General features: G+C 42.3%; 1 protein-coding gene across 1 annotated transcript; it reads left to right on the forward strand.

Moving 5' to 3' along the window:
* Positions 1 to 4,595: 4,595 nt before the first annotated feature.
* ywhag1 (3-monooxygenase/tryptophan 5-monooxygenase activation protein, gamma polypeptide 1) lies at positions 4,596 to 16,475 on the forward strand. Its single transcript, XM_080041697.1, has 2 exons — positions 4,596 to 4,786; positions 15,722 to 16,475. Exons 1-2 carry the CDS (start codon positions 4,700 to 4,702, stop codon positions 16,376 to 16,378), a joined length of 744 nt encoding a protein of 247 aa, XP_079897823.1. The 5' UTR covers positions 4,596 to 4,699; the 3' UTR covers positions 16,379 to 16,475.
* The last annotated feature ends 6,416 nt before the right edge of the window (positions 16,476 to 22,891 follow it).

The following is a 22,891-nucleotide window of genomic DNA, read 5'->3' on the forward strand; positions in this document are numbered from 1 at the left end:
GGCAAAATAGGTTGTATTTTGTTGTTAGTGTAAGAGAGAATGCTCCAAGTACTCCTTCTTGACTCTTCTCTTGTGTGGTTGGAGTTTTACTAGTGTGTAGGGTTATTCAGTGAGACCATAAAACACTCTTTCTGCCTTTTCTCAGGCTAGGAGGAACGAATTTAAAAAAAAATTGCACATTTAGATAGATAGATAGCTTTATTGTCATATGCACCGTTACAGCACAATGAAATTTGCCTTTTCAGTACACACCTCTCCAAGAAACATACAAGACAGTGACAATAACATGGGTGGACAGGAGATAGTGTAACTGCAGGGTCGCAGCGGTGCCGCGCCCCTATATTTATACTACATAGGTTCAGAGTTCAATACACCTTCCCACCGGTGAAGTAGGTCTTTAACACGGGAGTTTATGGGATTTTGCTCCCTTTTGGAGCCAGCCTTAAGTGGCCACTAGATGAAGGACAATTTTTGGAATTTCCGAATAGACTTTGTTCTGAAGTCAAGGAGGTTGCCGCTTGGTTTTAATAGGTGATTGCAGGTAAATTGCACAGTACAGCATGCAAGCAAGGCAGGGGACATACGTTTCAAGGTTGTGTTTGTAAGAATGTGTGGTCTGAAAAAGGAATAAACAAGAAACCACATTTCCAAAATGTATTAAATCAAATATATATAAACTATGTAAAATGATTAAAAGAACATCTGTTAATAAAAGTAGTTGTCTAAACATTGCTAAGGTAAAATATGCATATCATCTCACTAATACCTCTTTGCAATGGGCAAACATAAGTCAACAGAGACTTCTAGTGGTCCTCTGTATAATTGCAGTGAACACAAGAATATTACACTAACAATAACATACCTACTAATATAATTGTAAAACCGTGACTTCATACACAGTATAGATCGCAAAAAGGGCATTTTTATGAGTTGAATTAACATAATTATTATAAGCTCACATATAACAGTGCCAGATCAGGTGACTAATTTAAACTAAGGAGGTATTTATATATGAATTATGAAGTGCAGAAAGAAGCCATATTCTCCATATAAACTAGCATTACAAAAGCCGTGACAGAAAATTTAACAAACTCTGTGAGGATAATTCAGAAATATATATCGGTTACGGTAAGTCAAACTCAAAGGCTATGGGCTGTTTTCAAAAAAATTGAACACAAATTTTAATCAATGACGCACACTGAACAAGCACCACTCCTTTGCAGATCTCTAAGCAGCTCCAATCATATAATGTCCTGAAAGTTATTTATGCACGTGCACATAGGGAGGGGCCTTTCCAACAGCTGACATAAGTGAGAGAACGTCCGTATTCTAAAGAGCTTTAGGAGGCCTACTTCTTCCTCCGTGAAGTAACGTACCCTGCAATGAAAGAAAGCTAAGGAGCATTCAGAAGGTGAATGGTGCGTGCAGAAGTGCATGTGAAAGGCCTACACTTATGGGTCCTGCATGATTTGGGGGCTGGGAAATATGGTCACAATACGCTTAAACAATATAAAAGTTACATACTCATATAGCTAAAACTAACTATAAACTAGTTACCTAGCTAAGAAAAAATTCACCCTACAGCAGTGTATTGATGCCATTAGGGAATTGATATAAAATTCAGCGTGATATTGATTGATGTTGTTATAACGTGATAAAGAGTTTAAACACCTGATATAAACTGTTATATGTTAATTTTGTCACATGAACATGAAATTTGGAGAAGAGACAAATTTCAATAGAAATTTGCCATGTTTTTTCCTGTTTCCATGCCAAAAACCAACTGCCACAAGCCATTTAAGACTGGATGTTTAAAGGTTATTTAAAGGTTCAGTAAACGGAATGGTCAGTTTAGCTAACTTCCTGTCAGTGACTGCAGTTAGCAGTCCCCTCCCTAGTCCCTACGTCACCACATTAATGCACTGCGGTCTTCAAGCAGTGAGTTATCTAGCATCATCTCAGATCCGTAAGTGTGATAAAACATGATACAAACCATCAAAACAGTCATTGGGAAGGATTTTTACCTGCTCCGCCATTGTAGGAGCATACACATTCACCCATCTGTCCTCTGTACATGCACCGGCAGTGAGGCGGGTGCCGGTTTGTAGCATTCTCTCTTCTGATTGGTTATCAGTAGTGGGATCCCCGAAAAGTTTATTTGCAGAGCGAGTGACTGAGAGATCGGCTTTGTAAAACATGCACACTATATAAGTGATCACTGTATGAATAAAGAGCGATTTAACACTTATATTAACATAAATAAATCACTTACTTCACCTTTAAGATAGGCTATCACGTTAGGTTAATGCGATGCTTTGTTGTTGTATGAAGTAGGCCTGAGCTTCTATCTGGTTCTAACGTAAGCCTTTATCTGGTTATAATGAGGTATCAGACTATAGGATAAGTTCTTATCACGTTATTACCAGTTGAATCATTATCTCATTTGTTGAGCATAATACTGAACATAAGTGCAGGTGCAAAGCCATGTTAAATAGCCTAAACAGGGACGTCATTACGTCAGTGTGCGTGCCTGCGTGCACTGTTGTTGTCATGTGAGCATGCGCAGAATAAACGGTCAGTTGGAGTTCCCAGACCAAAGTGATGATGTGTGTTTTTCTCAAGCCCCAACCTCAGCAATTTTTACCTGCATCCAATAAGGAAGTGACCACAACTGTAGTAACCGGAAGTGCCACTGGGGGGGTGGTACCAAGACTGAGCCATTTTTCTTTGACTCACTTGTTAGACAGGCCGTTTTCAAAGTCTTATTAAACCTATTTACAGCCTGGTCCACAAAACCATTTTAGTCTGTAGGTTTGGGTCATATCTCCATGACAACACTGAGGGGGGTGAATTTTTTTGGACCACGCTAGTTTTTATTCTTTTGGAGGTTAAAATGTATTGGCGCGATCTCTTGAGTGACAGTCCGTGAGTTGTCCCTCACTTTGCCTCTGAGGTATACGTCAGCTATCTCCCTCCCCCTCACAAAATGGCGACGCGCACAAACCAGGATTATTGGATGCCGTGTGAATAACTGAGGTCAGCCCGGATGCTACATCCATATTATTTACTATCTATGGTTTTTCTCCGGTGAATATTTAGCCACTAGATGGAGTTAGCAATACCACTTCGGATGACTGTATAAGGACGTGATAGACTGCTGCAAGAATGTCTTGATAGGCGTATCACGTTTTAACGAGATATTGTTAGATTTTCTTTATTTTCCTGGTGGCATCAATACGCTGCTGCAACACCTAGCTGAACTAAGAATACATTAGATAGGTCTATACCTAGCTAAAACTAACAATGCATTATCAAGGTAGGTCTACTACACCTAGCTAAGAAAAGATAGGTAGCCTAGGCCTACTCCTAGTTACATTTTGATTGACCTAACAGTCTGATAACAGCCCCCCACCACCTGCAGCAGCCTCCAGCAGACAGCACTGTGCCCGCTCAGAGCAAGAGCTGCCAGATAACGTTTGTAAATACGTAAATGGTTTCATAGGTCGACATTCAATAGGACACTGCATATCTATAAAAAAAGCTAACCTTATAGTTATATATGGCATGAAAAAGTTTGTAAAGTGAGTTTGTAAATATGTTGATGGGCCTAATCAATTTTGTAAACTACCTGGTCAGAATGTTCTATTTATTTAGCCTCTTTCAGAATTGCATATTATGCAAATTAGTTGATAATGTCATCTAGCTACTACTAGTTACTTTTGGGCAAATAAATATTTTCCTTACAGGAAGCAGAGATAGCGCGACTGTGGCTCAGTTGGTAGAGCGGGTCGGCTGATGATCAAAGGGTTGGAGGTTTGATCCCCACCCTGCCACCATGTGCCATGGTTGTTGTGTCCTTGGGCAAGACACTTCACCCAACTTGCCTCGTGTGAATGTCGATAGTTAGCCTGCTATCGGTGTGGGAAAGGAAAACAGATCTCCCTTGTAAAAGAGTCTTCGGTCTCAATGGGATTTACCTGTATAAAAAAAAGAGGAGAAATCAGAGGGCTCAGATGTAGGAGGGGGTGTGGCAAAAATGGGTATAAAAATCCCTTTTCCTGAAGGATTTCACATGGTGATGCAAAATCAAAAACACAATGAATTGTATCAACTGTTGTCAGTGTGGTCCAAAACATGCTGGCAATACTATATCAGTAGGCCTCATATAGTTACAATTGGGACATGTGAATAGATGCGTTGTAGGTCTATAACGGTGTGCCCCTACATTTTCTGCTTGCGCCCCTAACAATCTGAGTTAGGAGCGCCAGTGCTCCTAGTAAAAAAGGTTAGTCTGAAACCCAGTGGTGGTAGTAGGGCCTACAGCTTTTCCACACCAGTGTATCACCCCAATATAGGCCTATAAAAAAAACTCCGACCTTTTGCTTGGGTAGTTGAAGTGTAAACTCAGTACATTGCCTGGCTGTAGGGCAAAAGGCTCTGCTGCTGTCATTTTCTCCGGACTGCCAGGGTCGTTACATCACTCTCTGAAGACACGCCTTTTTGGGTGGTGACACATTTGAGGGAAAGTGCTCGGAGGGGGAGGGGTGTCCCGTCGGCAGGCAGGCGAGCAGGCACACACAGACAGCAGGCAGCAGCTGCAGCGAGAGGAGCTGGTACCGTTACTCTGCATTTAAACATTCATACTACCATTTTTTAGCTCCGCAAACACACAGGACAGCAACACACACACACATCTAAAATGGTAGACCGCGAGCAACTGGTGCAGAAAGCCAGGCTGGCCGAGCAGGCAGAGAGGTACGATGATATGGCAGCTGCCATGAAATCGGTAAGTAGGCTTCCTGTCCATTCTCTATTGAAATCATTTCATCTATAACTAGCCTCATCGATATGTGTGTATTTTGTGAGAAACGTGTACAAAAAAATAAAAATAAAATAAAAAACTAGCCGTCCTAGCATGAGGGCAGTAATACGCAGACGAGGCGCCGTGCCCCAGTGTGAAGAAGAGCACATTTCTGACACAAGTGGGTATGGCACACAGATTTGGTGTATGAAACTTATGATTAAAGACTACATTTCATCGAAAGGCATAACCGTGAGCAGGATAAATGACTGTTATAACAAGATTTGGGCAACATCATTTCCAGCAGGACTGCACGGCCCGTAAAGCCTACGCTCACATTTAGACTGTTCCCATACATTTTTCAGAGGCATTGGTGAAGCCTTCTTTGATAGGACGAGGCTCAGTTGGAATCGGTCATTTATTAAATTAGCAGCGTTTTATATCAGCGGTGCACTGTGGCTGTCTGAAATGCGGACTGTTTGATCTTGGGGCGGTGCCTTTTGGAAAGGCTCCGGGCTATCGGTTGTAAAAGAGCCCAGGGTAGATAGCCAAACGATAAGACGCGATTTCACTGTATTGCTCAAATGGGGGCTCAATAATGAAAGAGTACGGAGGCGATCCCCTTTCGAAAGATGCGCATAGTGGCGGAGCAGAGGACGAGCTATAGACCTGGTACCATGATGAGAGTGACTTCGCAGGCTGATGGTGGTGGTGATGTGTTCCGGTACACATGATGCTGCTGAGCCCCAAATAATGAGCCATCGATCTAGTGTGGAATAGTTTTTCCTTAGCTTGAAGTACAGAGAAACAGCCCGGGCATACTCTTATTGCTTCACGTTTTGGCGCATAGGCAGGCAGCGAGAGCAATGTTGGCTGAAGGTTGATCGCAATCGATTTGCGCAGAAGAAGCAGCGCACCAAACACGAGCCGTTCACCTTTTCTTTTTTTTCTTTTTTACACAGACGTGGGTGTTGGTGGACGAGCGCTGTGAATGTCATATTGTGAATGTCATATTGCAGCATTATGATCTCGTGTATTTATGTTGCTGTATTTCTCTCTAACGTGACAGACAGACAGACAGCCAGATAGACAGACAGACAGCCCGTGGTAATCGAAGTAGCAAACCGCATCCCTGCGTCCTCGATCTCTCTTCCAAAAGCAGGTTTCCCACACAGAGGCGTGCCGCAGCATTTGCCAAGCTGCAGCAGCAACACAGGCCCACCCGTAGTGCACCATTTCACACAGGCAGCGGCTTTTTATCCCAGCTTCACAAAAGCTTCGTCTCTCTGTTTCCCCACTGTCCAGACAATAAGACAAGTCGTCATTTCCTCCGAATATTGCAGTAGCCTACATGTGTGGAGTTGTTTTTTTATTTGTAGGCTACATTTCCAAATCTTGGTAAATCAATATAGCCCACCCGCGACTTCATTTGGGAGGTAGTGATTTTGTTCCATTCTCTGCATCTGTGAGACACTAAGATCATAACTGGGATGATGGATATGATCAGCAGGAGAAGTTGTGTGTGTGTGTGTGTGTGTGTGTGTGTGTGTGTGTGTGTGTGTGTGTGTGTGTGTGTGTGTGTGTGTGTGTGTGTGTGTGTGTGTGTGTGTGTGTGTGTGTGTGTGTGTGTGTGTGTGTGTGTGTGTGTGTGTGTGTGTTTGTGACCAGACCCACTTCATCTTTATTTCAAAGAATGGCAATATTATCTGTGCAGTAGTCTTCTGGTTAACCATAGTGTTTTAATAGTGATTGCAAAAGCTTTTCCAGTATCCTTTACTATCTTTTCTTACTTTTATAGTCTTGGTGTCAAAAATTGAAATGTTTCCTCTAAAACATTATCAATTTACTCATCTTTTTTGTTCTTGAAACAGTTGTATCCATGTCCTGTTATACATTGCAGTCTTACAGGCAGTAGTCAGTGTCAGTGTGAGTCCAATGCTGCCTGTGTGGGGCAGCGGTTGTGTTTTAATAGTATAGGGAAAAGCAAGATACGTGAAGGCTACTTTTCCTACATTAGTTTTCCACTCCATGAGTCAACAAGTAAGCTGTCAGCGTGTTCCTAAGGGGCCACGCTGTGCGCTGCTCTCTAGCACCAGGCTGGAGTGGTAGTAGTGTCAGAGGAGAGGCAGCCAGGCTCCACCCCTACACATTACTGCTGAGTCAGAGAGAGAGAGAGCTGCCCCTCACCCAGCCTGCAGCACTGGGCAGCGGGGTGTGTCTGCTGCCTCGCCCATCGTTTGAGGGGGGAATCCCTCGCCACTGCAGACATGGCAACCGCCCCAGTGCCGCCCAAAGAACCAGGAATCAGAGACCATGACACACAATACAGTTTTTTTTTTTCAGATTCATTTTGAGGAAAAGCATGTGACATCTCAGGGCTTGAGAGCAGCCATACATCCTGCTGCTGAGCCCTCTCTCCGTCTGAAGGGGACAGCTAAGAGTGATGGGCAACTCATCACACTCATTACAGCCATTTGCCTGCTAAATACTCCAAAGTGTCATTGGGTCGTGCTTTCTCTTTTAATCTACAGAGCACATGGCTATGTGCTGGTCTCCAGTTATCGTATTAGTCTCGGACCAAGAGCCTGCACATGAAATGAGGATCCCGGTCTACTAGTTTTAAAAAGCCACATGAACTGAAAATTCTGTTTAGGGTGTTAACAGAGAAAAAAGTCTCTTAAAATAAAATAATGTGTGTTTTGTTCCCTTATACCTTATACACTTAAATACCTGCTGTCAAAAACTGAGATGACGAAGATGATATGGGCACAGAGTTGCCACTTAACAGCATTAACATCATTTTGCAATCATTTGCTGCAAAAAAAGCAGCACTTCACAGTATACGGCAGTACTCTGCACTGCGCTACTGTATATTACAGAATAGCTGCTCCATTAAAGTACATGCAGACGACACTTGATGAGGAGTCATAAACGGTGACTGACTATTGAATATGTATGTAAAAAGACCTCTGTGCTACTGTATGCATGTCTAATGAAAGTATTGCATCATATTCTCCACATGGGCACAGAGCCTCAGTTTATTGATATAGGAATGATTGATTGATCTCAAATGGTGACTTGATAAACCTCAATTGGTGCACCGGTTTTGATATAACATGCATTTCTTTAAAGAGCAGTGTTTTTCCTTGTTGTAGCCGGACAGTACATCCACTTCACTAAGGGAAGTAAACGCTGAGATTTTTAAATTAGCTTTTTATACCTTTTTTAAAACAAATCAAGTTGTAGTGACAAAACGGACAGCAGTAGTTTTAATATGATGACCATGAGCATCACTAGGCGTAGAGACTTCAACCTGCAGCTGCAGGTCCATACAAATGGCTGCCATGCCACAGTTACGTTTTTCCACAGAATTAGATTACGTAAAGTGACTTCACAGTGAGAGTTCAGTTTCAGATTATGTTCTCTCTGTCGCTCTCTCACTCTCCATATCTCTCTTTTGCTTTTTTTATACATACAAACTAGCCAGGACTTACATTAATGTTCAAAGGGACATTTAGGTTGGTGAACCCAACCGCGGGGCTAGCGTTCCACATTCAGATGTGGGTTTGACCCATTTTGCTGTGTTGGTGTGAAAAGATGCATGACAGATTCTCAGCATCTGACTGTCTAAAGCAGGTCCCATAGCAACAGCAGCTGAGAGACACATTCGGTCCTGGTCTGAAGTTGATACAGTACACTGTCTCAATCTACGTTCCAGCCGTCCGCTTTTGTCATTAACTTTCTGAATGACCCAAAGAATGAGATCACATATAAGGAGGAAGGAGCTCAGACATAGGGGGGGGGGAGCCAGGGCTTCCATCACACTTAACGTACTACTGAATGCATTATTCTCCAATGGAAGTCCATTCAATGCATTAACATCAGGCCCGGGCAACACATCCCGCGTATACCTCTGGAGCATGTCTGCATCTGTTACTGCTGCGTCTCTCTCGCTGTTTTCGGCCACACATGCAACGTCTCACTGCTGCTGCTGCAGCGCTGCTTCCAAAAGCCCTGTCATCATTATACATAGAGTTTTGATGGATCATTCCCATTAATATGAAGTTGTTTCATGTAATTGTATGATGCATATCATAAATATGTTTGAGTAATGATGAGCTTTTTCGAGAGTAATCCGTGTGCCTCATCGTGCGTCTCTCCGAAAAAATAAATACAATAAACTCCGCCTCTGAAGGGCGTAAGCAGGGCGTTGGAGGTTGAATGTGTGGCTGCTGTTGTGTGTTAATACGGTCGCCGGAAAAAAAGAGGCAGACGTGCAGTAGCACAGGATGTGTGTCGCGGGCCAAAGCATTGTGCTGGAGCTGCTGCATCCATTGAATGTACGTTTAATATGTGTTGACTATACTGTATAAAGTGTTTGCTGCTCAAGCAGAATGGCTGATTATTTGACTGCCTTTATTTGAATCATTTTGAGATAAGGTGTACAAGACAATGTTTATTTGTTTAAAGGTCACCTATTATGCAGAAACACACTCATTCTCATGTTTTTCAACATTAACATGGGTCCCCTGTGTGACTACAGACTCCCACAGTATGAGGATAAACAACCCTCACTCCTTTTCTCCTCCTTTACCTTTCTGCAATGACGTTGAGTGAAACAAAACAATGCAAGTTAGGCCAATCATAGCAGACTGGGCTTTTTGGAAGGCGGGGCGTAAAGAGAGCGTTTCAGACAGAGGCTGAAAAGAGGGGATTCAGCAATGGTAGTGAATATAACGTTTTCTTTGGAAACTGCACCATGAAAATAGTGTCTAGAAGAGACCCAAAATACAATTTGAGACATGAAAAGGAGCTTAATATTTTAACCTTTAGTGTTTCCCACATGGGTATACTGTAATCACAGATACACTATAGGCAATATGTCCTATCTTAGCTGTAACAGACAGCTGTGCGTGATCCTGCAGTTTCATAAATGTTGCAGAATAGGCTCCCGTCTGTGCAGGTGGGACTGAGTGGTAGCATTTTTTGATTGTCGGGATGTTAATATATGAAAATATGAAGGGTTATGATTGGCATGTCCATATACAGTCACTCACAGCAGTAACTGTATCCCACCAAAAACTGACATGGACCATACCATCCATAACATTCAGTAAAACTGCCAACACTGATCCAAATCTGATCTTTTATTTTTTCGCTGCGGGGCACATTTTGGATAGAAAGCTCTGTTGTATGCTCCATAGGAGTGAGTGGGCGTGAGTGGGATGGTGCATCTTGTGGGAGATATCATCCAGATCAAACGGGATTTATAGTCTCAAAATGTGTCCATGATGTGATTTTATTTTATTTTATTTGACACCTACGATGAGCTTCTTTTTAGAACATCACATTGCCAAATTATGGGACATGGGGTTATAGCCCATGTTTTCACCAGTTACCAGTCTCCTGGTCGGATGTTCGTCCCATAGATACTATATAAAATGGATGTATCATCCGGGCTGATCTCAGTTATTCCAACTGCATCCAATCGTCCTGGCCTATGCGCGTCACCATCTTGTCAGATTTTGACTCCGCCTCATTTCCTCTTACCAAAAAAGGGCATCGATGTGACGTTGGGGGAAGGGGGATACGCCCATCTAGCTGACGTATACCCCCGAGGCGAAGTGAGGGCCAGCAGCTAGCTGTCAATCAAGAAGCCGCGCCCCTAATTATTCATACGTTTACCTCCAATAGAATAAAAACTAGCCTGGTACAAAATTCCCCCCCCTCAGTGTTGTCATGGAGATATGACTTAAACATACAGACTAGAATGTTCTTGTACCAGGCCTTAAATAGGTTTAATAATGCTGTGAAAACGGCCTATTGAACATGGGAGTCAATGAGAAATTGAATTTGAAACCTGCTCCTAGTAGCCACTCGGTGAACTGCATTTTTTGTCACTTCCACATTGGATGCTGGTAGAATTTGCTGTGGTTGGTTGCTTGGTTCGTCCTCATTTTGAAGTTTTTGTCAAGGAACACTAAAGCTCACTCCAGTCATGAATACAGCCAGTGTCATGTCAGGACAGTTTGGGATGTTCCAAAATGAGTCTTGACTCAGTGGTGAGTCACAAAGGCACTACGAAGGACGCCCACCAAACCCACACTGTAATCAGTGCACTCCCAATTCAACAGGACTCTTGCAGCATCATTTAGTTGCTATGGTTTTTTGATTTTCTCCTTTTGCTTACTCACTGTGCATTGCGACGTCAATGCCAGCTCCATTGGAAGGCATCACATTGACACATAGGCCAGAGGAAAGGCAGGGCAGCTGAAAAGGGAAAAGTAGGGAGTATTCATGAAGCTCCTTTCTTTTTCTCTGTGTGTAGAGTGTGAACGCATGTACACAGACAATGGTGTGTGTTCTCTCAGGATATCCACATTTCTCTTTGAGGTGTTACTTGTCGCTACAATTATTTCTACAAAAATGACTCGTAAGTAGTTTTTCCCACTGCATCTCAAATCTCATTTTGTTTTTCTATTATGGAGAATTACACTTCCACAGCACCATTGGGTACAGTGGTACCATGAACCATCAGTTGGTCCTAATTAAAGGTTCACTGTGGAGTTTTCTCATAAGCAAAGTTTTTCGTTTGCATTGTTTACATTTTTGCCTGTTCGTATTCTTCCTCCTTATCTTTGTTGACACCTTACTACCAGCAGCATAGGGGCTGCTAGAAGATGGAGCAGCTCTAAAAAGGGTAAAAAAAAGTCAGCCTGTGTCTGTGAGACAGTCTATTATAAAGTATTAGTAGCACAAAAAAATCAGGGTTAGGGTTAGGGTTCATGAGCTTGTACTGTACAACCATTATTATTAAATATGCCCATTACACTCCCTCTTTTCTTAGCGACCGGGCTCCAGCCCTATTCACACCCGCCATGACGTCAGGTAGTCAACGGGCGCCTTTTATGCTCTGAAAGAAGGTCTGAAGGGGAGTGGAGTGAGAGCAAATGAGCTAGGAAAAGACAGAAGGAAACCAGTATTATTGTGAATTGTGATCCATTATAAGAAATATAAGGGCTGCGTCGTGCATCGAGGTCTGACCCAGCCTTTACTTAAGCCTGCACAGCTCTTATACCGTGCTTCTCCTGTGGATATTAATGGCCTAGCAGAGAGCTGTCAGAGAGGAAATTATTGATTGTCCATGCCCAGGCCTTTTGTTTGTATTAACACCCAGTTGTTTGGAAGTTTGACTGCCTCGTGCAAGGATGAGTCACGAGAGAGCAGGGCGCGATTGATGAGCTTTATGGGCAGACAGAGCCCTATTGTCATCGCCGCACCACAGCTTCCGTCGGGGCTTTCTGCTCACCCTGCAGGCAGCCCTCTGGAACAAAGGCAGCCATGTTTTCACAGACGGGCTGGGCAGACTGGCCCTGTTTTTCTGACCCCTCTGTGGCTCCAGCGCTGACCTATACTCTGTCGGTTGCATTCTCCATAGGTCAGACACTCATTTTAAAACTAACCGTAAGTTAGTGGGCTAAGGTATAGAGCGGTATACACAGTAAATTCCCCAGTGTTAAATATGCAGTGTCAAACTCCATTAACTCTATCTGAGTTAATATAACAACAGCTGGAGTAGAATGCCTCCTAGTGTTGGTGTCAATTTCGGTAGTTAAAAACGGGGTGTAGAAAGTACTCTATAAAGCTTTAAATAACACTATACAGTGTATTTTTAACTCTATTTTGAGTTAATTTAACTCTAAAATTTTAACACTTTGAAAAGAGTTAATTTAACTCCAATTCTGAGTGGGACCAAATACACTCGGAAATAGTGTTAAATGTAACTCTTTTAGTGTTATTTTAACACTTCAAAATTTACTGTGTAGAGTGTGCTTCAGCAATGACTTGTGGAGGTGGAGCGTGACTTTCCCTTGTACTCGTAAGTGGGATCAGCAAGCAACGGATGTCATTCTATTGTTGGACAGTTGTACATTTTACAATGGCTAACTTGGAAAGCATTTTTTAAGAGGTGGAGCACAAATGTTCACAGTCACGCTGGTAGCAATCTAGATTGCTCATTACAATGCAAAGTTAGGAACATAAGGTTTACAGATGGTTTTGATCCTAAGAGAGAAAGAAGTGGAGTGTTAGACTTTGGGACAACACTGCAGAAGAAGTAAAAGTGCTTATTGTGGGGAGCACCGAACTCAATTTGTATAATGTTCTGGCAATCCGTCTGCTAGTTAGCTTTTGGATTGAGTTGATCAGCTGTACTAGAACTCAATGCTAACATCGGCATACCAACATGCTCACAGGGACAATGCTAATATGTTGACATTCAGCAAATATTTTTTACAAAGTTCACAATCTTAGTGTGCGGACATTTTGCTCATTAGCTCCCAACACAAAATGGAGCTGATTGGCTGATGGGAACGTTTTTGCCAGTGATTGGTCTTAAACAAAAGCATTGAGCGCATTATGACATTTTGACTTGGTATGGAAGGCGTCAGGTATGGAGTTCTGCAGTGTTCTCCACACATCAGCATCCTCACCATTAGCAGCTTGTGGCCAGTTTTCTCCAGCAGTTAAAGTATGGCTCTCACAAACAAAAGCCCATTTCACCGTCGCTATGGAAACAGGAGATTGCATCAGTGATCGCTCTTTGCCCTGCACCGCCTCCCTTTTACTCTCAGTAATCTTATCAAAGAGGACGGTCAGGTCTGATAAAACTGAGATGCTGCTGTGATAACAACTACATGTATCTCTAAGCATGTATGTACAAGGTGCACACATGACGAGTCATATGTTGATGTTAAGAGAGGCAGCCGTCACAACTGGAAAAGGGGAATTTACCCTTAAGGTGTGTTACTAGAGTCCTATCAAAGCAGAGTGACCTGCAAAATGACTGTGAATCGAGCTTTCTTCTATGCCAGTGTCCTTGAGCAAGGCACTGAGGCTCAGTGTCTTGTACAGACTCCAGGGAATGTTTGTCTTGTATGTATTCTGCGGTCACAGAGTGCGACCCCACCTGTGTCTAGGGAAATTAAAAAATAAATAAGATAAGATTATGCAGAAACACAGCAGAGATACACATAGAGTACATCCAAGTTCTTTTGGAGGGCTCAAAATGGACCAAGTCTCCATATATGGCTCTTTTCATGGCAATGTGAGGTTGGCCCACCAAGTTGGTCCAGACAGAAATATCTATCCAATCAATGCCATGACATTTTGAACAGTTATTGATGGTGCGCAGATGATGAATCCTAATAACTCGTGCAACTTTTAGATTGCCATTCATCTGGGGGAAATATTTTAAAGTGCTTTAAATCTAGCCGCTTATCATTTAATGGCTAACATAATCAACATTATACCTGCTAAAAATAATGAGCAGTAAGCGTTCATGTTGTGAGCATACCAAATGTTCAAAGCAGTGCTGAGCCCATACTGATAGCATGGAGCTGATAGCATGTCTCTAGATGTTTGGTCAGCCCAACGGATTGTTCATTGTAAATTGTTAATGAAAAGTAAGGGACTTGTCTCCATGACATTGAGTTAAAGGTTTAAATTATTTGATGTATTAAATCTAGTAAAACTTAAAGGTTCAGTAAGCGGAATGGTTCTTTTAGCTAACTTCCTGTCAGTTACTGCAGTTAGCAGTCCTTCGCTCGTCCCTATGTCACCACATTAATGCACTGCGGTCTTCAAGCAGCGAGTTATCTAGCATCATCTCAGATCCATAAGTGTGATAAAACATGATTAAAAACCATCAAAACAGACATTGGGAAGGATTTTTACCTGCTCCGCCATTGTAGGCGAATAAACATTCACCCATCTATTGCTCTGCACGTGCACCGGCAGTGAGACGGGTGCCGGTTTGTAGCGTTCTTTCTTCTGATTGGATATCACTTTCGGGATCCCCGAACAATTTAATTTGCCGATTACATGCAGAGCGGGTGACTGAGAGATCGGAGGTATGAAACGCGCACACTATATACGTGATCACTGTATGAATATAGAGCGATTTAATATTTATATTAACCTAAATATATCGCTCACTTCACCTTCAATGGGTGTATCTAACTAATACTTTGCAAAACTCAGTATATTATGTGTTTGTCTAAATATAAATAAAGAGTATTAGCACATCCTCATTTTTAAACCCAGATGTAGTTTCATGTAGACTTTGTAGTGTGATGTGGTGTTGTTCATTTAGACCATTGTGCAGAGAGCTGCTCCATGTGATAGACAGGGCCCCCTGCTTTGGTACGCTTGTGGAACTGAATTATGTGCTAAAAAAGAAAAGTAACAACAGGCTTTATAGTTAGAAAAGGTCTGCAAAGATGCCTCTGCTGCACGGCACCAGTGGGGTATAAAGGATTAAATCCTCCAGCCAGACACAGGCCTGTCCAAACAAAACAAAACCAGCTTTCAGAGCTGCGGACGGCCAATCAGGAGTCACCTCAGAGCTGCGGACGGCCAATCAGGAGTCACCTCAGAGGATGATGTCAGTGTGCTGGAGGCGTGATCCACCCTGCTGGATGCACTGACCGCTGCCTTGGGTGTAGTGTACTTGGTATACAGGCATCTGTTTTCAGAGTTGGAGCTTTGTATTTCTTTGCCTTTTGGTTGCTATAGTTTCCCAACATTTTATACATACATATTCTGCTGCCATGGAGACGGTTTGATACAGCTCCGCCCACACAATCGTGTTAAACAGTCTTGACAGTATAAAAGACAGGGCTTTTTTGTTCAAGCTAAGGTCTACGACATTTATGAACATTTATTTTCAATCAGATTTCTGTAAAAGCTTATTGAGACATATTGATTTTTCTATTTTACACCATGTTTAGAGAGTCTTTAACTGCGCCCAGTGTCAGCCTTTGCATATTATTGAGATGTATCGTCACATATTTGACATTAAATCAGACAACAAAGACATTGCTAACGCCTGTATATCTTCTTTGTCCCCCCCCCCCCCAGGTGACAGAGCTGAACGAGGCGCTGTCCAACGAGGAGAGGAACCTGCTGTCCGTGGCCTACAAGAACGTGGTGGGGGCGCGGCGCTCGTCCTGGCGCGTCATCTCCAGCATTGAGCAGAAGACGTCGGCCGACGGCAACGAGAAGAAGATGGAGATGGTGCGGGCGTACCGGGAGAAGATCGAGAAGGAGCTGGAGGCCGTGTGCCAGGACGTCCTCAACCTGCTCCAGGACTTCCTGGTCAAGAACTGCAACGAGACGCAGCACGAGAGCAAGGTCTTCTACCTGAAGATGAAGGGCGACTACTACCGCTACCTGGCCGAGGTGGCCACGGGCGAGAAGCGCGCGGCGGTGGTGGAGTCCTCGGAGAAGTCGTACAGCGAGGCCCACGAGATCAGCAAGGAGCACATGCAGCCCACCCACCCCATCCGCCTGGGCCTGGCCCTCAACTACTCCGTCTTCTACTACGAGATCCAGAACGCCCCGGAGCAGGCCTGCCACTTGGCCAAGACCGCCTTCGACGACGCCATCGCCGAGCTGGACACCCTGAACGAGGACTCCTACAAAGACTCCACTCTGATCATGCAGCTGCTACGAGACAACCTGACGCTGTGGACCAGCGACCAGCAGGACGACGAGGGAGGAGAGGCCAACAACTAGAAGAAAAACAGAGTCAGCAATGACCTCATTCTGCCAAAAAAAAAATACACAACCACGCGCGCTCACAAGATGACAAAAATAATGAGAATAGTTCAAAAAAGTTGTTAGAAATTAAAACACAACTAAAAAATAGGGAGGGGGGAGGGAGGGGCCCGATGGTACCAACGCGGCTGCTGTTCTTTATTTTTTCAACAAATTAAAAGTGAAAAAAGGAGGAGGAGGGGGGAAGACTATTTTAGTTTGAGAAATAACCAACAATTGAAAACAATTTAATAATAAAAGATTGAAACCCCCCTCCTAGGTAGCCTCTGCAGCCTTTGCCAAAATGCCACTATAGAAGCCAAGAGGTGTGTCACTGATCACAGTGTGACTGTATTACCTTCACACTGGCAGAGACTGGTCTTATCGTGCAAAATATAGAAGAAGAAGCTGAGCTTGTCTTATTGTATTTGGTGAGGGGAGGAGCTTTTCGGAGATTTGAGTTTGGACGCTTGAGCAGCAGGAAAATTTGTGTCACCTTGAATGTCATGGCCGTGCTTAGAGAGAGAGAGAGAAAGATAGAGTGTGAAAGAGAGAGCAGACAGGTTACAGAGACGGAGGCGGGGCTTATAGGCGGGATGTCGAAACCCCATCGCGTAGATCCAAACGTACCGACATGTTTAGTTGCATCACACTATGATCGTCGAGTGAGAAGCAGGTTGTCTCTGTTATTGAAGATAACATAAAAAAAAAAGAAAAAATATTTTTGTTTTTGCTTTTTGTCAGGTATGTGTCCGGCTCAGTCACACCAGTCATGCTGTAACTAAAATAAAATATTTCAAATTCATCAAGTAAACTTAGTGCAGCGTGTACCTCTCATGTGCTGATGTGCTTTATTAAATTAATGAACTGTTTTTGGACACCCTAATCCTTATCGTCAGTATTGTCGTTACTATAACAACTCTTATTGGCTCCTTTAATGTTTGTTGGAAAACGATTTTTGATTGGCTCGAAAAAATCTTAGATGGCAAAATAAATGAATGGAAATTTGGAAAAATTAAAATGTCCACCCCTTATACCTCCAGCTATGCTATCTTCATAACAATCAGCAAGATCTCTGAAAAACGGCACCTGGACTACCACAGACTGGATTTAGTGAACTAAGTGTCATTTGTGGATGGAGCACATGCAATGTTAAGTGGAAGCTCTAAACGCAGATTTGGAGGTTTGTGGATTTACTTTTGTCTTCGGTTTCTTCTCGGTCGAGAGATGCACTTGCCTAATTATACTGTTTCTTCAGTGTAAGATGATAACTGCTCCAATATTCTCCATAATACAATAATTGTGCATGCTGGTGATGTATTTATACAGTAGCTTCAATTGATTAACTTATACTGTAGATGTTATGTATTCATATGAACATGGAATTAATATACCATAATCAGATTTTATTTTATTTTTATTTATTTTTATTGCGATTGTTAGCTAGAACCTTCTTTTAATCTGTGTTTTCTTTACTCCATTTGCTGAAGTACGCTATACCAAAACAGTGATTGTTAACAATAAATTGATCTGTTACGGACATCGCTATGGTGACATGCATTTGTTGGAAGCAAAGTGAAGAAAGCCTAGAGGCATGAATGTGATATTTGAAGGTGCTAGTGAGTGGGTCAGCTGTGGAAACAGTAGAACTAATGCAGCATTCCATAGCTTTACAGCTAAAGACCATAATCAATAGACTTAAAGGTGGAGTCAGCGATTCTGGAGAATGCTTGTTGTCAAAATCCCTTTTTGTCAAAATCAGTTAATATCTCCTCATGATCCACTGTGTATGGCTGGATTTTTTTGGGTGTTATTACACAGCCTAGGCTCTGTAAATGAGTATGTAAACAAAGGGGACCCACCATAGCTGGCAACATGCCCGCCTAAGCTAGACCCCAGATTTCTTTTTTCAACACACACTCACACACAGAGTAAGGACAGGTGGCAGATTGTGAAGAGATCAACAGATTTTGACAAAGTGATTTTGACAAAAAGCTTTCTCTAGAATCTCTGACTCCACCTTTAAATTGTCCCCAACTAAAGACAGTCACTGTGTTCCAAATCGTTCCAAAAAATAAATAAAAAAGTATGTAGTTTGCATGCAGTAGGCACAACATTGGGACATACTTTTACTTATTTCATCATATCATGCCTTAAACTTGCCTATTGCTTATATATCTGTCGAATCGCTGCTTGTTTTCACTCCGAGGCTCTGTCCAATTTAACGTAACTTCCGCAGTGCAGTTGATTGAGGGTCAGATTTGTCAAAATAAAGCATGCTGATTTCCACACGAAAGGATGTTTAGTCAGTCATCTGGGTATTTTTCAGCATGCTGCATTAGACTACATCTATTGGGACATCCCAAATATTTCTACACTATGAAATAGCAGGGTAGTATGGGTATTGGAATGCATCCAGCTATATTTGGTGTACAACTTAATACAACTAAATTAAGTCAAATGAATTGCCCATGAGGGTAGGGCTTTTTAGCAACAATAGTATTAGTATAGAAGCTCTTTCATCTCTTTCATCTTATGCTTCACACAATGGACAGTTTCATTCAACATGAAATTACACAAAGTCACACAAAATTAATCCGACTCAATTATCACTCGTGCCTCACTTGATGTGTGTGGTGTTGTGTTTACCTGCACATCCGGTATATTTGTCAATTTAAATGAAAGACAGAAATTTAAATTCAATATCATATCAGTGTGTAAGTAAGTACTTAAAGGTTCAGTAAGTGATATGGTCCTTTTAGCTAACGTCCTGTCAGTGACTGCAGTTAGCAGTCCCCTCCCTCGTCCCTACGTCTTCAACACATGAACGTTCAGCCGTCTTCGTCAGATAGTGCCGCGATGGAGAGCAGCGAGTCATCGTTCACGGGCACAGAGACCCGCCTCTTTATAGAGCTCTGTCTCCTGATTGGATAAAATGAGCAGGATACTCGAAAATTGTATCTGTCAATTACTGCAAAGCTGAATGACTGGGAGACTGTTATGAAATGTGCATACTGTTCAAAGTGAGTGATTTAACATATATTAACAAAACATATTTCTTACTTCTCCTTTAAAAGAAGAAATACAATATGGAAATGTTGCTCTGTTAGAAGGGCTGTACACGTCTACTCAAATAAAAGAGAAGTATTATCAGCAAAGACTAGCAGTTCAAAGGTTCATTGTATTGTTGGTAGTTTTTCCTGATTAGACCTTTCTTTAGGACTGTGTGGGCGTGCACACTGTACTTGTGTGACCTCTCATGATCTCTCTCCTCACTGCTTTGTTGTGGGACACATTACGTTATCATTCTTAACCATTTTGCAGTTTAACAACCTCTTGTAAATCATGACTCCAGCCTGGCTTGGTCCAATCAGCGTCGACAACTGCACACTACCTGGCTGCAGTGTGTCCGCAGGCCCTTAAATCTATTATAATGGATCATATTTTATGAGCTGATCATAGGTTTTTTATATTGATTCAAATATATGTAACTGTTGGTGGTCAACTTGGTTCAAAATGCACTATTTAGCTGATGCTGTCCCAACAGTAACACTATACTTATGCAGGGGTGTCTCAGTAAGAACAAGCATTTTACAAACACTGGCCGAGTGTGATGTCTGGATTAAAGATACACTGTAAATATGGTGAACAATATCTCCACAATCAACTGTATATGGATTCATTCAATGTATGTACAGAAGATAAACAAATTAAAGTACATTCAAATCATTTAATGGAACATTTTAATACATTATAAGAATAATATAAATTTAAAAAGAAAGTAGGTTCTTTAAATACAAGGACCTATGCCTTAAAAACTAATTATATATTAATTATAATATTTGCAATAAAAACCATGTACATTTTGAAGTCAAAAGAGCTGTTCCGAGTTTTAAGTTAAGAGAATGAAATGTGCTAAACATTGACTTAAGAATGTGTAAATGTGAACATTTTCAGAGCCATTTTTGCACTAAACACAGTAATTACAACATCTCATTGGAGTAGGACTAACTGTGTGGAAAACCTGAAAATTGGTGTCAATCAGGAGCTATACAATTTGACTAATTACATCTTCAATCACTGAGGCAGAACTAATCATTGAACAGCTGGTGGGTGCTAATTGGTTGCGTACGATTGGACGACCCCCAGCCTGGGCTAAGGTGCTGTCGTCAGCCAATCCGGAGCTATTGCTAGGGAGAAAAAAAAACTGAGTGCTCCCCTTATTGGTGCACTGCTGAGGGGTCTTCACTCTCACTGAAGATAACCGCCTCCATCTGGATCTACAGTCAATGTGTTATGATCAACAGTTTTATGTGTCCTTGTGTCATTTGAGTCTGCAGACACTCGGTTAGACACAACATTACAGTTTGCTTTGCTTTGCTTTTTCGACATTAAAGGGATGGTTAGCATTTAAGATGAAGCAACATTAATTTCAGTTTTGCACATGTACAGTATGCAATAAAACGCTCCAAACCATACAGTGAATAGTGACATCCTATCAGCTGGCTTTGTCAATAAACAGTGTGCTGTGGTTATGGTTAAAGATGAAAGCACAAGAAAATGTTGAATCTTTTTTAAGAAAGAAATTAGCTATCAACCATGACCTATGAGTGCTCTCTGACTTGTCTTTCAGTTAGTTACCATCACCACCAGTTATCACCTCTGTTGCTGTACTCTTTAAGAAGTGAGGGGACGTCCTGTTTGCAGCACCAGCACTGCACACAAGGCAGGCTTCTTCTTTGGTTTGACTCAGTCCCATAAATCACAGTGTAAACAAAGCCAGAACAGAGCGGAGCATCGCACAAAATATCACAAAATACAGCATCAATATGTATTTATCTAATGTTCATCATGTCTGTCAAATGTTTACTTGTGTGTGTGTTGGTGTAAAAGGACCAGAAAAAAATAGTTCGAACTCTTTCGGCATGAATGAAAGACAGAACACAAAGTTAGACATAATGCAAATTAGGGCGAGCTGAAAACACGAGATGTCAAGGTGGGAGAAGTGTGGAATAATAAAGGGTTTTGCTGCCTTAGTTTCAGGGTCCTGGTAAGGGACAACTGTCTCTGTGACAAATAGTTATTGTGCTTTTTCCTACTATGTCAACTCAAAATGTCTGCTGTGAAAAGAACACACATATAGCCCCTTTCATACTGCATATTAATGATTGGCTATACACTATTAAAGCTGACCACATCATGCATTTCCACTCTCCACTAGTTGGATTTGTAGAAGAAAAGATAAGCTTTCTTAGATGACCATTTTTCTCTTCCTGAAGGGAATATATTGCTGTGCGCTTTATTTTTCTGCATTTTTATGGTTGACTTCTCTTTAATGGTCTGTCCCTCCCTCAGCTTAATGCTTCAAGATCACTGGAGAGCCTCTTTCTTTGGAGTAAGGGCCCTTCTCAGCCTGTCAGCCCGAGTGCAGGGAGGATGAAGACACCTGAGAAGGGGCCAATCAGCAGCGTGGTATAGCAACACACTACAGCAGCTTCACTCCAGGCTCTTTAGCTGGTTTGAGGACTGGGATGGCTCCCTGGATGGATGGAGGGAAGGGTGGATGGATGGATGGGGGTTGGCATGAATTATTTAAAGCCTGCATTAAACTGGGGGGGGGGGGGGGAAACAGTGAGTCATAGAGGAGGAAACGGTGAAATGCTAAGTGCTTTTAGAGAGTGCCTGCTCCTCGTCTTTAGGCTGTCTCCAGCCAATGGCAGAGCTCACTGTGCTGCAGATACAAGCACTCAATACATATGGCAATGCATGCATACAGTATAAATGCATTCTATGATATCCAGCTAAGCATCTGGCAAATACAACAACAAAAAACTCTGTGTTTTATAGTCTACTGCTGTAGATATGTCTGATATCAAGCTGATGATGGCTGATGAGTGCCCTATTATTCACTGCAGGTCTGGGACTATGAGTGTGTGTGTGTGTGTGTGTGTGTGTGTGTGTGTGTGTGTGTGTGTGTGTGTGTGTGTGTGTGTGTGTGTGTGTGTGTGTGTGTGTGTGTGTGTGTGTGTGGGGAAGGTAAGCACCAGTTCATGCCCGCTTCGTAGCCTGTGCAGCTATCTAACATGCTGCAGGATCAGTGCATAGCTGAGCGCTCTATAAATAGATCTCCCCTGCAGCTTCGGAGTCAAGAGTAGAGTTAGTATGTGCATTAGTGGTGCTGGGAATGACTGGATGTTGACAGGGAGGGAGAAAAAGAGGTGATGAAAAGTACCAGCCATCTCAACAACAAAAAAACTCACCCAGTGCTTCCTGTAACAGGATTGTTAATATACTCGTTTTGCCGGTTTAGTCTTAGGTCATTTATTTATACAAATGTACACAAAAAGTACAAGAAAGAAAACACTGGCGCTAAAAAATAATGTTTGCTGGGCCGTATACCGGTTCATACCGAATAAAGTTTTTAAATTTATCGTATGATATATTCAAGCCAGAAAATGAGACTCTTGCTAAGCGGAGATTTAAACGTTGCAG

Source organism: Ammodytes marinus, assembly GCF_949987685.1.
Source record: "Ammodytes marinus genome assembly, chromosome: 14".
NCBI classification, from domain to species: domain Eukaryota; kingdom Metazoa; phylum Chordata; class Actinopteri; order Uranoscopiformes; family Ammodytidae; genus Ammodytes; species Ammodytes marinus.